This window comes from Maniola hyperantus, chromosome 11, assembly GCF_902806685.2.
Source record: "Maniola hyperantus chromosome 11, iAphHyp1.2, whole genome shotgun sequence".
In the NCBI taxonomy this organism is placed as follows: domain Eukaryota; kingdom Metazoa; phylum Arthropoda; class Insecta; order Lepidoptera; family Nymphalidae; genus Maniola; species Maniola hyperantus.
Genome location: NC_048546.1, coordinates 752,997 through 767,938, shown reverse-complemented (window position 1 = coordinate 767,938; position 14,942 = coordinate 752,997). Strand labels below are relative to the sequence as shown.

At 38.4% G+C, this 14,942-nt stretch overlaps 1 protein-coding gene across 1 annotated transcript in view; it reads left to right on the top strand.

Moving 5' to 3' along the window:
* The window catches only part of LOC117986647 (liprin-alpha-1-like), a 168,624-nt gene that overhangs the window by 127,778 nt on the left and 25,904 nt on the right, over positions 1 to 14,942 (top strand). Inside the window, 9 exon segments of the mRNA XM_069501958.1 lie at positions 1,663 to 1,764; positions 4,533 to 4,697; positions 5,206 to 5,280; positions 5,567 to 5,674; positions 7,212 to 7,283; positions 9,061 to 9,228; positions 10,465 to 10,584; positions 11,331 to 11,456; positions 13,325 to 13,494. Of these exon segments, the coding sequence (XP_069358059.1) occupies positions 1,663 to 1,764; positions 4,533 to 4,697; positions 5,206 to 5,280; positions 5,567 to 5,674; positions 7,212 to 7,283; positions 9,061 to 9,228; positions 10,465 to 10,584; positions 11,331 to 11,456; positions 13,325 to 13,494 (1,106 nt within the window).

Genomic DNA, 14,942 nt, shown 5'->3' with positions numbered 1-14,942 from the left:
TCACACAAAAAAAATTTAATTGTGGTCACGAACGAATAATTAGTATTTTCAATTTTCGAAGTAAGGTAACTATATCAAGTGGGGTATCATATGAAAGGTCTTCACCTGTGCATTCTAAAACAGATTTTTATTTATTTTTATGTATCACAGTTTTTGAATTATCGTCCAAAATGTCGAAAAATACGACTGTAGTACGGAACCCTCGTTGTGCGAGCCTGAGTCGCACTTGGCCGGTTTTTTCCTTTTGAGGTACGGAACGCTAAAAACGTATCGGCAGTTATGTTACCTTTGGTCTGGCATAGTCTCGTAACACTGGCACACTTTAGTTTGATCACAGTTTGTCGTGTGCGTGGACACTGAACCTCCCGGCGATGTCGCTGATATTGTTGTACCGGCTCTCTGGGGTCATGGAAACCTTTATTGGCAGTATATCTCAATGCTTCCTACACTTTTTCGTACAATAAATGTTACCCTTCAAAATCAATGTATCACTAGTCCAATGAACTTTTCTGGGCACTGTTTCTTATTCGAAATGTATTCTTTGTAAACTTGGAATCTGGATTATATAAAATTCAAAGTCCTGACTGGACCTGGTCCTGACCGCTGGTAAACTTAAAACTGGCAAACTATGTCTGTCCTTTTAGTATTATATTAGTAAGAAGGGGATGCAAATGTTCTAACATTTAGGTGTGCACAGTATCAATACTATGAACTATAAAAAGTGAATTGTCCAGGTGTAAGCGAATTTTTAGCAAAAATGCAACAGATTGTATTCGGCCAAAATTACCAACACAGAATGTCGGTGACATATCAATAGTCTTCAAGTGGTTGTAAATCAAAGCTACTAATGGCATACTTAGATTCAGAAACATTTGCCGATCCCTCCTCTCTCCAGACTCCGCAGTCCGCTTTGATATCTGTTCGTCTGGCCTGAGTTGAGAAGCTCTCCACAATCGCTTATTGATTTAAACGACAGCTTCTGGGTCAAGGACGTGGAGACTGTTCTACAAGATTCTCTTACTTTTATTTCTCAAAGGACTCTTTAAAGATAAGTGTCAGGTGTACCTCATAAATAAAGGTTTTCGGATACAGATTCGGAATTTTAATTTGGACCGGCTTATACAAGACTTTCTGGCCCAATGTTCTACCTGTTACTATTCTTTTTACTTTTCATTATGTTCGTCTTTATAATATAACTAGCTTATGCTCGCGACTTAATCCGCATGGACTACACAAATTTCAAACCCCTATTTCACCTCCTTAGGGGTTGAATTTTCAAAAATCCTTTCTTAGCGGATGCTTTTTTTATAATAGCTATTTGCATGCCAAATTTCAGCCCGATCCGTCCGGTAGTTTGAGCTGTGCGTTGATAGATCAGTCAGTCAGTCAGTCAGTCACCTTTTCCTTTTATATATTTAAATGTATATGTCCATTAGCCCATTTTAACATAAAAATATAAACATAGTTTTATTTCTTATGAATGGATTCATTAAGTTATAATAGATCAATAATTATTACGTGTTGTTTTTTAAATATTTTTTCTTTAATATGTTGTATGATAAATTCGTAACTTGGAAAGAAGAGTACGTCATCTTTCAACTGATTTTAAATCACTATATCTATCCCTTACTTTAGTAACGTTTGTTTTTCCCTTGTCTCCAGGAATTTGCGACCCTCACAAAAGAGCTCAACCAGGCGCGAGAGCAGCTTTTAGAAAGAGAGGAGGAGATATCAGAACTCAAAGCGGAAAGAAACAATACCAGAGTAAGTACCACTCTTTGAAGTTTCGTGTTTAAAAAAATACATATTTGATCGTCATTCGTGAAAAAATTCATCATTCTTGTGTTCTTTAAAATTCATTTGAAGAACACAAGAACAAAGTGTCTTCCAATAAGGTATCTTAACTGTAAACTAAGCTAAGTCAATGGACCGATTCTTAGGTATAAGTACGTTTATAAGTTTAGGTTAATATAATATTGCTTGTTAGCATCTCTCGTAGGCTAGATTGTAATGGTAGTAAAGTACTGTTGTCAGTACTTTACGATTAAAATAAAATAAAAATCGTGAAAAAACGTAAAGTAAGAAAATAATGTTCGGTGCACTCTCGAGCAAGTGTCTCCAACACCACATTCCAAAGGCGTCAATGTTTTGTCTATCAGTAGCTTTATGGTCCAACGTCAAATATAGTTTACTAGAGAATGCCCGCGACTTCGTCCGTGTGGATTTAGGTTTTTAATAATCTCGTGGGAACTCTTTAGTTTCCGGGATAAAAATGTTGCCTATGTCAATTTCCGGGATGTAAGCTACCTCTGTACCAAATTTCATCAAAATCGGTTAAACGGATGGGCTTTTAAGAATTTCGAAGGAACTCTTTGGTTTTCCGGAATAAAAAGCCTATGGCCTTTCCCGGGATGTAAGATAACTCAGTACCAAATTTCATCAAAATCGGTTAAACTGTTGGGCCGTGAAAAGCTAGCAGACAAACAGACAGACAGACACACTTTCGCATTTATAATATTGGTATGGATAATATGAGTTTGTAAGTTCGTATGTTCGTTTGGATCTCAAGTGCGTTTGGATCTTTACGAATTACGATACGAGTCATGTCTCAGCTCTGTAAAGAAATACGGAAAAGACAAGAGTTCCGTTACGGAACGGTTTCCGTACGTCTGAGACGTACAATTCGCTCAACACTCGAGATAACAGTGAAGTTGGTATCATAAGTTTTTGTCACTTGCAGGAAAATTCCTCGCGCCAACATAAATAATTCACGAAGCATTCCCGCCTAGACCCGAAAAGTTTAAGCGTTCCTTTCAAACTTGATGATTTGGTTCTTGAATTCTGAATGATGTTTTATTTGAATCTATTTTCTTCACTATATTACGGGTTTTATTCTTATGTTTGTCTGTCTGTCTGTAAGCTATGCGTTCGCGCATCGTTTATCAGATTGAGTTGAAAGTTGCCAAGCTCGCGGGAAGGTTTCTGGCCTAGTATTATCAACGTACAATACTGCTAATCAGCATATTACGAACTACCTTATGCCTACGACTTCGTCCGCGTGGACTACAAAAATTTCAAACCGCTGTTTTACTCCTTTAGGGATTGAATTTTCAAAAATTCCTTCTTAGCGGATGTCTACGTTATATATCTACCTGCCAAATTTCAGCCCGATCCGTTCAGTAGTTTGAGCTGTGAGTTGATAGATCAATCAATCAGTCAGTCAGTCAGCTTTTCCTTTTATAGGTACATATTAGATAAGGGCTTCGCTCATGTGCCCTGATGTGGCTGCTTTACCCTATCTTAGCACGAAATAAGCGCGCACAGTGAGGACATGATAGGGTACCTACATAATTTGTAAGTTGTATTGGAGGGTGGCCTACTTTTGAATTAGTCGTGGTAAACATCTAGATCTGTCGTTTTTATATATTCAAACTCTGTGATATTGTACTGAACCATATACCTCCCTCCACTACCCTCGGTTTCCAGCCAAATATTTCAAATGGAAAATGTCGATTTTGCATCTAGTCATAATATGTCTATATCAACGTACAATTATGATAGGTGGCTCGCGACTTGCATTACAAGTCAACGCATACAAGTCGAGCATAAGCTAGTCCAATACCTAATACCATACCAATACTCGGTTATTGTTTTAAGGTATCTATCTCATCATTTATAGGTCATAAAATTTGATCATACGACACCGATACAGATATACTCCCTTTATTATTTCCCAATACGAGCCGTAAGCCGTAATTCCCAATTCGAGTTCCGCAATAAACGCCCGCAAATGACGCGACGAACGTCACCGGGGGACCATTCGTTCATATCCTCTGGTAACTGGCGGTTGGCACACAATTTACCGTCATCTGGATAATTGTGGAGATTACGCTGTCACAAGTTTTTGGCACTTTGCTGGAAGCTTTCCGGGCACATTAATAATGATTTAAGAAACATTACTTTATAAGAATTCGTAAATTTGCTTTTAAGCTTGATGATCCTTGGGCTCTAAAATCAAAGTTGGAGGAAACGTGATTGGATAATATTACGGGTAGATAGACTTTTCAAGTACAGTTCTTGAAGGCGAGTGAACTTTACTTGTGGTTACGTCGTTTACATGGGCATTGCGTAAGTGTGCGTGCATGTCGGACCAATCAGTCGCGAGCAAGCGCTCGCAAATGCACACATTCAGTGTACCTTACTTATACCGATACGACTTAAACACAAGCATTAGCCACTCTCCCTCGTGAAATGCAAGAACTATATCCCATTACGAGCTTTTGATTTCTTCGAGTCCTAAACTCGTTGAGCATAAACTGTTAGGTTTTTGACTTTTTCATTAACCATTTCAATTTCACCTTCCCTAAAGATGGTTAAGCTAATAGTCACTGATTTAGAGTCATTGACACCATTCATGCTTTCAAAACTGTTCAGGGTTGGATCTATTAATTTTTTCACGTGTGTAATATTAGAATTTATTATTGTTTCACTTGGTAGCAATTTTGACAGATTTTCTTCCTCTTTATTTCCAGTTACTTCTAGAACACTTAGAATGCCTAGTTTCAAGACACGAGCGCTCACTGCGCATGACCGTAGTGAAGAGGCAGGCGGCCGCGCAGTCCGGCGTCTCTTCCGAGGTGGAAGTATTGAAGGCACTAAAGAGTCTCTTCGAACACCACAAAGCGTTAGACGAGAAGGTAATATCATCTACTTCTACATGAGAAAAGGAGATATCACTATTTCTTTTATTAAGATCTTATTTATTTATTTTTTGTTTGTACGAGAAACATTTACAGTAAAGAGAAAAAGAAAGCAAAAGTGGACAGGGAAGCACTTATCTCTATGAGAGATCTCTACTCTTGAACCTTGGCAGTGCGATATGTTGTAAAGGGAGTAGAAGAGATACAAAAAGAAGATAGAAATACTCACGAAAAGATCTTCAAAAATTTTACATTTACAAAACATGTGATATATGGTCGAGCTTTCCAAAAGAGACATGAGTTTGATGATCAGTTATAATACAAAATACAGTAACCTGAATAAATATATCTACGAGAATAAAACTCAAATTGTTCTCGTAGTGATTTAGTTAAGTTGACATAAAGAATTATCACCATTACCTCACTGTTATTTAATTATTAAACCCAATATTTAAATTCAAAAAGTAAAAAGTTAAATAAAAAAGATTTAACTGTTGTGTTTCAGGTTCGAGAAAGATTAAGAGTAGCGTTAGAAAGAAATACAGCGTTAGAAGAAGAATTGGCGTTAACCAAAGAAGAAGTAAGTTAAGTTCTTTTCTTATATGTACCTAAACAAACTGACCGTTTAAATACTATTCTATAGTAAGTATTTAAACAGATAAGTTCAGTTATGTAGCAATGAGTGAAGAACAATATATAAAATAGGTTTGATTGTTACTTAAAAAAAAGTAAAAAAATCATATGTGTGCGCGATAGATAAATATACAAAATGAAAGTTACGCGTTTTTGATGTTCTTTACGATATTTACTGAATTTTAGATATTGTTTCGAGCAAACCTCAAGATGATTTCAATGTTGTTTTTCAGTTACAACAATACAAAGCGTCCGGCACGCAAGAGTCAGAGAAGCCAAAGGAAAATGGCGCCGTCACAACCGGCTCGCCCGAACAGAACGGCGAGCAGGTACAAACCAAGGTGCGTACGGATTTCACTGAGGCGTTCTGTTGACTCACACATGAACTTACAGTACACGAATATGCACTACTACACTATACAGTCAAACGATAATAAGTATTTCATTTTTTTATTATAAGGCAATTAACAGTTTACTATGAAATTGAAAACTACCACAGAAAGCCAGAAATGGGACTGATTACACTTTTATAATTGAAGAATTGTATAATAGAAAATCTATAGAAAAAATAGCAAGATGCGACAAGGTTAAAGCTGTAAAGTTTTTGCATTGACTTGTTAATTAAATAAATAGCAGATATGTTTTAACCCCTTGCCCAATAACACGGGTGTGATTAGTTTGATGGGCTTACAAGATTCATTTAGATGATAATTATTCAATGAAACTACGAATGTGGAAACTTTTAAAGCTGTCAAAGTAGCAATTCAAAATAAGGCATATTGAAATAATCAAAACATTCAGACACCAATAAGAATCAACAAAAAACGCTATTTAAACATGAACCAGCACAACAAAAAAGACTGTTTTTACTTATTTATACATATTTCAAACTAACTTAATCTCTTTATAGGTGCTTCGTGAATGATTGTGTAGTACTATGTGATGTTTCTAGATTGAATGGTGCTGTTTTACTCAATTCTCACATTATTTTATAAAAATAAAATATTTAAACTACAATTAAGCCACCAAGACATTGGGTAAAACAAAAGAGGCTATTAGAGAGTTTTGCCTAGCGAAACGATAACTAATTTAGTTTAATTTAATTTAATTTATTTTAGTTGGCATGATAACTTTGAACGTCCTCTCGCATTGCAGTATTTTTGATTACTTTTCTCTTTTATCACTTACTGTTTATTAATTGAATTTGTGTGGCTACCAAATAAAACTTTTGTTCTTCCTTTAAATAATGTAATTAGAATACTTGAAAATTTGCACCGTCCTTCCATTTATTCGGCTAGTAAGGTTAGGGCGAAATTTCGCGGGCGGAAATTCGTGCACGGAATTAATAAAATATGACACATTGAAATAAGACAAACTCTTTTATACCAAAGCTTAGGGAGGGATGTAAAAAAATAGTCCTCACAAGGTCAGGGAATTTTTTTACTACTAAGGGTCGTACTTGCAGAATTTGAACAGAAATCCACTTCACTGTGTCACAGTTAAATGTTACGAGAACTCCACATCTGAGCGAATAAGATGACGACGTAAAATTTCGCTAGACTTAAAAAGATGAAAAAAATATTTCTAACGATAAACAAGATCATGAAAACGAAATATTCATCCTAATAATACTGCAGTCTGCAACTGGGGTTGATTTTGATGATTATACATTTAATAATCATGGCAATGAACTAGATTATCATATAAAAAGTTGTAATATGAATATAGCTAGGAATAGGGGTAATATAGATCACGAGTCAGTCAAATAAATAATCAAACAAGATAAGTTGTATTATATAACAAAAGTGAATAAAACTATCCTCAGTGCGGGAGTACGTTTCCAATTATTTATTTATATTATTTTGGTCGTCGTCGCAGGAACAAAGTAGTGTTAACGGCGAATCGGAGAGCAAGAAACTCACTGAGCTCCAAAACACGATCGCTAAACAGGTCAGCGCCATATTGGATACAGATTATATAACCTACATTTGAGCTGCTGAGTGTTTTGACACATCTAAAAGTTGTGACACCCTGAGGTCCAGAGTTGCGAGTCGTTCTAGTCATGTTTTGTGATTTTAAGATTTTTTTTTAAATTTATTTATAACAAGCGTATACCAGATGTACATTGTTTTTCTTTCGCCAAACTGGTTTCATCGTAGTGTCATCGTACATCAACTTGTGAATAACGGAGTGAATTATTATTCAAAATATTCAATTTAAAATTAAAGAATGGCGAATGACATTATTAATTATCCAAAAGACTGCGTATATGATTGAGGCCAATAATGGTACAAGTTCTAAGCCATCGGGGTTTATGAAGTGCATATTGAAAATAATACCTATTGAAAAGTTCATATAGACCACGCTAAACTATAATCTTTTGGCTCCCACTTCACTAAAAATTAAACAGTTTCTTTTATCTGCATTCGACCACTGCAACAACGTTAAATTTTATGTCCTATACTGGGACACTTATAACAATAACAATAATATCCTTTCTCACAGCTTTGCGAGACTTTAAATTCTTAAACTCGTTTTTTGGCTCTAATTAGTATCTATAATAATCACAAAACATAGCCATGACGACTTGAAACGTTCAACCACAGTACGCCTTATAATCCTAGCATTGACTATTGCAACGCTTTCAATACGATAACTGAAATAACAATTATTATTGGCCAAAAATTAATAATCTATTAATCTTAATAAATGTCTAAACTGAATCTAAAAGGATCCTCAATTCAATTGAAATAAATCCAAAAAATGCTAGCTTCTTATTCAAAATTTTTGTATGTGTATTGTGTATTCGTACTTTAAATGTCGTGCAGAAAGCTGTTGTCTGTAATATCTGTGATGCATTCACTAACTAACTAACTCATCGCCTGTAAAACTAATGTCTAGCATTATTATTGTAACCAAATAGAACACCTTAATTTTTTTAAGAATGTAGTGATTGTACAAAAAAAAATTGTCATTGTCGCATACATCGTAGTGATTTATTTTCTTTTATCGATTTACTAGCTTATGCTCGCGACTTCGTCCGCGTGGACTACAAAATTTCAAACCCCTATTTCACCCCCTTAGGAGTTGAATTTTCAAAAATCCTTTCTTAGCGGATGCCTACGTCATAATAGCTACCTGCATGCCAAATTTAAGCCAGATCCGTCCAGTAGTTTGAGCTGTGCGTTGATAGATCCGTCAGTCAGTCAGTCAGTCAGTCACCTTTTCCTTTTATATATTTAGATTAGCTGTCGTGCATGAAATTATTGTTTCTTTTGTGGCATCTAATTATATTTGTTACTTGTCGATTTCATATCTGGAATGAGCTAATCTAGAGAACTTTGCCTGTTTTTGACTGCAAAGAATTATATTTTAGACATAATACTATTTAGCATGTGTATTTGTTTTTTCTGTAGTTTTTTTGACATATCATATAAATTATATACTCATACAAATCGAAGTCTCTCCAAAATCGAGGTACGATAGAAGTTAAAGTCGACTATTCCACACATAAAACCTCATTTTTATTCCATGTATTATTTGTTATTTAAACATGATTCTAATCATAGCCCACAGTTACACCGTTTACCCACTAACGTATGAGTTGAGTAAAGAAATTCCTTAGTTTAGTACCACATTTCTCAATACTCCATTATAATTAAATTCATACAAGTATGAACATGTACGAACAAGTTTAATCATGTCCGAACATGTTTGGATTCCCCAGTCAGCAGAGTTGAGTTCGTGGCAGCGGCGGGTCGCGGAACTGAACAATAAGGTCACAGAGCTAGAAGAGAGGCTGGGCAAGGGGGAGAAGGAACTTGTTAAGAAACAGGAAGAGTGCGCCAAGTTACAGCGAGACTTGAGGGAAAACGTCGCGCAAAAGGAAGACCAGGTTCGTATTACAGGTATTTTGTACGGTAGTTGTGATTATCGCATTGCTACAATCCTACAATCTTACTGCAAAAATGCATTTTAACCAATAATGAAAGAGAGACACCTAATCAAACTGAGGAGCTGAGAGTGAACACTGTGTACAAGCAAGGTATAGTACGCGGCCGAAAGTAATGTACATCGACCTCTAGAAGTAGATAGCAGATTTCTAGAGCATAGTCCCTGTCGTTGAGACCGACAAAACGTCATATAGGAATGAGTGACAGAGACAACGCTCTACAAAGCCGAAATGTCATTCCAAAGGCCGATGTACATTAGTTTAGGACGCGTACTGTAGATCGGGTGCCCTGCATTAAGACCACCTTACCAAGAGGGTGACGGGAACTGGTTGGATGGGCAGAAAAGTGGGGTAGCACTCTTTCGAAGCTTAAAATAACGTTTGTTGTAAACATGCTTCGTGGTAGGATTCTATCCAGAATCCGCTTGACTAGTGACTACACTCCAGTCGTAACCAGCCGTAAAGCATCCCATGTGTTCCGGTTGCGAGCTGGACAGCCAGTTCTCCCACCTCCCACAGACATTCGAGAGGATGGGAAGGCCAGCCCCTCGGTTGCTGTTGCTACATCATTCGTCAAATTCTTGTAAAGCCGGCAAGGCATTAACGGTTCCTCTGGTGCTGCAAATGTTCATGGACGGCGGTAATCACTTAACAACAGGTGACCTGCCTGCTCGTTTGCTCGCTATTTTAATTTTAAAAAAGAACACTGTTTTCTGGTGGGAAGCTTCGGCAGTGGCTATTTACCACCCTACCGGCAAAGCCGTGCCGCCAAGCGATTTAGCGCTCCGGTATTATGGCGTATAGAAACCAAAGGGGTGCGGGTTTAATAAAAACTGCCATACCCCTTCCAGGTTAGCCCGCTTCCATGTTAGGCTGCATCGTCACTTACCACCAGGTGAGATTGCAGTCAAGGGCTAACTTGTATTATTATTATTATTATTTTTAATAGACTAAGCCGCTTTCTCTGATGCGTCTATATCAGAAGTGCTTCGAGTCTTCCAAATGTTTGTCCAATCTATTCTTGAACTGGTTAACAGAACTTGACATAACCATATCCTTAGGCAATTTATTCCATATGTGAACAACTCTGTTGGTCAGAAAGTGTTTTAATGGATTTGACGATGGCAATTGATCTAGATCTAAAAAAATGGTATCTAGATTAAAAAAAAATTGTTTCAGGAGGAAAGGATAACAACCCTGGAAAAGAGGTACCTCAACGCTCAGAGAGAGTCCACGTCGCTGCACGACCTCAACGAGAAGTTGGAGCAAGAGCTGCAACACAAGCAGGCGCAACTCAAGGTAACCTAGCGTTCTGTATCTACAACAATAAGAGTTTAACTGTCATACTCAGAGTCGCTTAATCGTTACTTAAGTTTAATTAAAACGAGACAGAGCTATATCTCTCACATAAATCTGTCTCGTTTTAACTCAATCTTAAGTAACGATTAGCGACTCTGAGTACGGCAGTTAGTCTCGTAAAATCCTGTAGGTAGATTCAGAATCGGCTTATTACTGTAATTATACTCTTACCATACAACGGAAAGTTAGTATAAGCCTCTCTCTGTTGCGTAATCCCCACAAATCAAATCAAATCAAATATTTTATTCAAAGTAAGTAGACATGATAGTTCACACAGAGCTAATATGGCGAGTGAGATCTCAAAATTTATGCATTTTACTTTGTTTACTTTGGCATAAGGCGCGCGACGAACCTAGGCGTTTTGTTTTCAGAATACCAATTTCTAAGATCTCTCAAAGTAATAACTAAGCTAAGTTTAGTTATAGTGCCCGGCAAACAACTTGGAGTGGGAGAAAGTTGGCGAATCCAGGAAGTGAAAGTCGACGTTTCAACCAATCGCGTACACTCGCGTCGGCTGATCAACCAATCGCGTGCACTCACCATTCGCCAGCCTATCGCATCAATACTCAACTTGTTTGCCGGGCAAAAGACTCGCTTCCGGTCCACTCCGCCTGTTTGCGCTGGCCGTTAGAGTAGCCGCAACTCATGCACACAGCACATTACCCATCCCGCCGTCATCCTTGCAGCTGCAGGAAGAGAAGATCGCGGCCATCGAGGAGAAGCTGGAGCTGTCGGCGCAGAAGCTCGCGCAGATGTGCTCGCTGCCCGAGATGGAGGAGCAGCTCAAGGCCAGGATGGAGGCGCTCAGCCAGGTGAGTCCAGCTCGCGGCACCGCAGTTGAACTAGAGGCATTAGGTTCTTCCACGCGCAAAGCAATGCAGCCTGTACCATAAAAATATACAATGAACGGCTCAACTCAAGTTTTACCGCAATATGATCTTGGACTCTAGTAATAAAATATATGATTTTTGTATAGTGGTAGTTTTATGAGGCTAGAACTCATTATTAAAGAGATTTAAAAAAAGTCAAGATTTTTTTAAAATTATTCTCTTTAATAATGAATTCTAGCCGCATAAACTACCACTATACAAAAATCACACTATTTTACGACTATAGTCCAAGAACATATTAAAAATATCAGTTGCTTTAACGGTGAAGGAAAATATAACGAAGAAACTTACATGCCTGATGGTTTTCAGCATGATGCGCTATGTGGTATGCGGTTGCTGGTTAAACTGGTTTTATTTTGGTCGCCCTGTGTGACAATGGGCTTGCTTGAGTTAGAAGGTTTGGGTGTCGAAATGCGGGTCAATTCTATACTTCGAAAGTTTAAAACATGGGTGCAAAGTTGCTGTCTGTCAGTGGTCTATAGGACATTTCGGAATGTGGGTCCAAGAATTTTTAAATCTAGTTCCTCCCTCGCCTTTCTACCATTAGAGTTCCATACATCAACATACGAAACGTTTTTCTCCCCCTCTGAAAGCAAATCGTATCGAATTCGCATCGCTAGAATATGGAATGCTCTTTCAGCTTCTGTTTCCCCTCCACTTGTAACATAAGTACCTTCAAATGAAAAGTGAATAAGTTTTCTGCAAATAAACCAAGTCAATTTCAAACAGACGATGGTGTCTCAGTTCAACTTTTGTGGTGCGAATAGAAATTGCCAATTATGTTGACTTAATTGTTCTTGATTTTAATATTTCAGTTTTTTCTAACTATAGTCCGCAACAGGTTGAGATGGCAATCGGGATATGAGGCGGGAGCTATCAGCTAACCCGTTGCAGACGCAAGCGGGTGACGTGCGGGTGTGCGGGGCGTTCCCTCCCCGATCGCCATTTCGACCTGTCGTGTACCATACATAGTTGGCAATTGCTTAAACTAGAATATGAGTAGAATCAGAGTTGGTTTAGACTCACGTCCATTCCTCATGCGCTTTGTCGTAGGTAGGACCTACCCCTTGGCGGATAATGGATGTAGTTAGATGAATAATAACTTATGTGATCAGAGTTCGTAGTGAAATTTAAATTGTTGTGGACCACCGTCTCTTATATAAGGACTTCCACACACCATGGCGGAAATGCGCCGCCGCCATCCAGCAGCTCCCTGCCACTCGTTTGATGTCATCTGTCCATCTAGTGCGGGCTTTGCAACGCTGCGCTTTCCGGTGCGAGGTCGCTATTCGAGCACTAACCCAAAATCTATCGGTTTTTCGATTTAATTGCCCTACTCATAGACACTTCAGCTTGGCCACCCGCTGAGCTTTATCGGTTACTTTGGTTATCCAACGGACCTCCCTCATTTCGGAGATCCGTAGAAGAACTAGAGTAACCGACATAGCTCAACGGGTTGCGAAGCTGAAGTGGCAATGGGCAGGGCACATAGTTCGTAAAACCGATAGATGTTGGGGTCTCAAGGTCTTGGAATGGCGACCTCGCACCGGAAGACGCAGCGTTGGAAGACCTCCCACTAGGTGGACGGACGACATCAGACGGGTCGTAGGGAGCCGCTGGATTTAGGTGGCGCAAGACCGTGGCGTATGGAAGTCCCTACAAGAGACCTATGTCCAGCGGTGAACGTCGATCGGTTGATAATGATGATTATTGTCCTGTACAAAAATTTATCATACAATGCTTGCCTTTACGAGTTTTTCAAAATTTTGATGTTCTTTCCGTGTTTGCAGGCCCAAGAGCGACATGGCTCAGCGGAGGACAGGATACAGAGGCTGGAGGCCAGCGTGGAAGAGAAGAACGCGGAGCTGATGCGGCTCAACCAGCGGCTGCGGATGAACGAGGAGCACAACACGCGGCTGTCCGCCACCGTGGACAAGCTGCTATCTGAGTCCAATGACAGGTGGGGGTTCGATTATTGATCTCAGATTTCAGGTTTATGAAATGTTCTCAGAAGGAAAGAGAATTTATGAATGAAAATGAAAATGAAATGAAAATGAAAATGAAAATGAAAATGAAATGAAAATCTTTTTTATTCGTATAAACTTTTACAAGTGCTTACGAATAGTCGGATGCATCTACCACTGGTTCGGAATGCCTTTCCTGCCGAGAAGAACCAGCAAGAAACTCGGCGGTTGCTCCTTTCAAATATTTGATATAGGTACAAATTATACCATGTATAAAATAGTATTTGCAGTCTTGTGCGTTGCTGAAACGAGCTGCAGGTCAAATCCACGCTCTTTTATCATTAGATAATCTTCAATTGTGTAATATGCTTTTTTCAGGGAGCATATTTTTAATAGATTTTTTAAACTTGTGCAAAGGTAAGTCCAAAATAGTTTGCGGGATTTTATTATAAAGGTAATACCCATACCCACAAATGACTTTGGACTTTCCTGAGGCGGAAGGCAGGAGCTGCAAGTTTGTCTTTGTTTCTAGTTAGCCTATTGTGTAGATCACCAATTTTCTTGTAACTAAGAATATTTTGTCTTACAAAAATTATGTTATTATAAATATATTGAGAGGCTACAGTAAGGATTATCTATTTCCTTAAATTTCTCTCGAAGGGAATCGCGTGGTCTTAAGTTATAAATTGCGCGTAATGCCCTTTTTTGTAATACAAAAATTCTCCCAATATCTGCCGCTTTACCCCATATTAAGATTCCATAAGACATAACTACCCAAGACTATGGTCAAGACTATGGTGTACAAGACTATGGTGGTGTGGAATGCCCTACTGGTGGCTGTGGTGCCTGCAAAGTGCAAACTACGACTTTAATACCTTCAAGGCAAGAGTGAATAGCCTCTTTTAGACAAGCGCATTCCAACCTAGACCTTATCATTGCCCTTTGTTGGGCTTATGCTTACGCCCGCGACTTCGTACGCGTGGGTTAATTTTTTTTTAATCCCGTGAGTTCTTTTCTAGGTCACAAAACATAGTGAACTGTATGTATTAGAATAAACTAAGGATAGTTTTTGGACTGTAAATTAGATTTAGAAATTAATTATGAGTAGAAGTTTAAGCTAGAATAATATTACTTACTAGCTTATGCTCGCGACTTCGTCCGCGTGGACTACACAAATTTCAAACCGCTATTTCACCCCCTTAGGGGTTGAACTTTCAAAAGTCCTTTCTTAGCGGATGCCTACGTCATAATAGCTATCTGCATGCCAAATTTCAGCCCGATCCATCCAGTAGTTTGAGCTGTGCGTTGATAAGATCAGTCAGTCAGGTCAGTCAGTCAGTCACCTTTTCCTTTTATATTTAGATTAGCCCACAGGCTAGATGATAGTAGCAATAAAGCTGCCATTTTATAATGGTGCTTTTGGTAGAAAAAAAAACCCCCATGG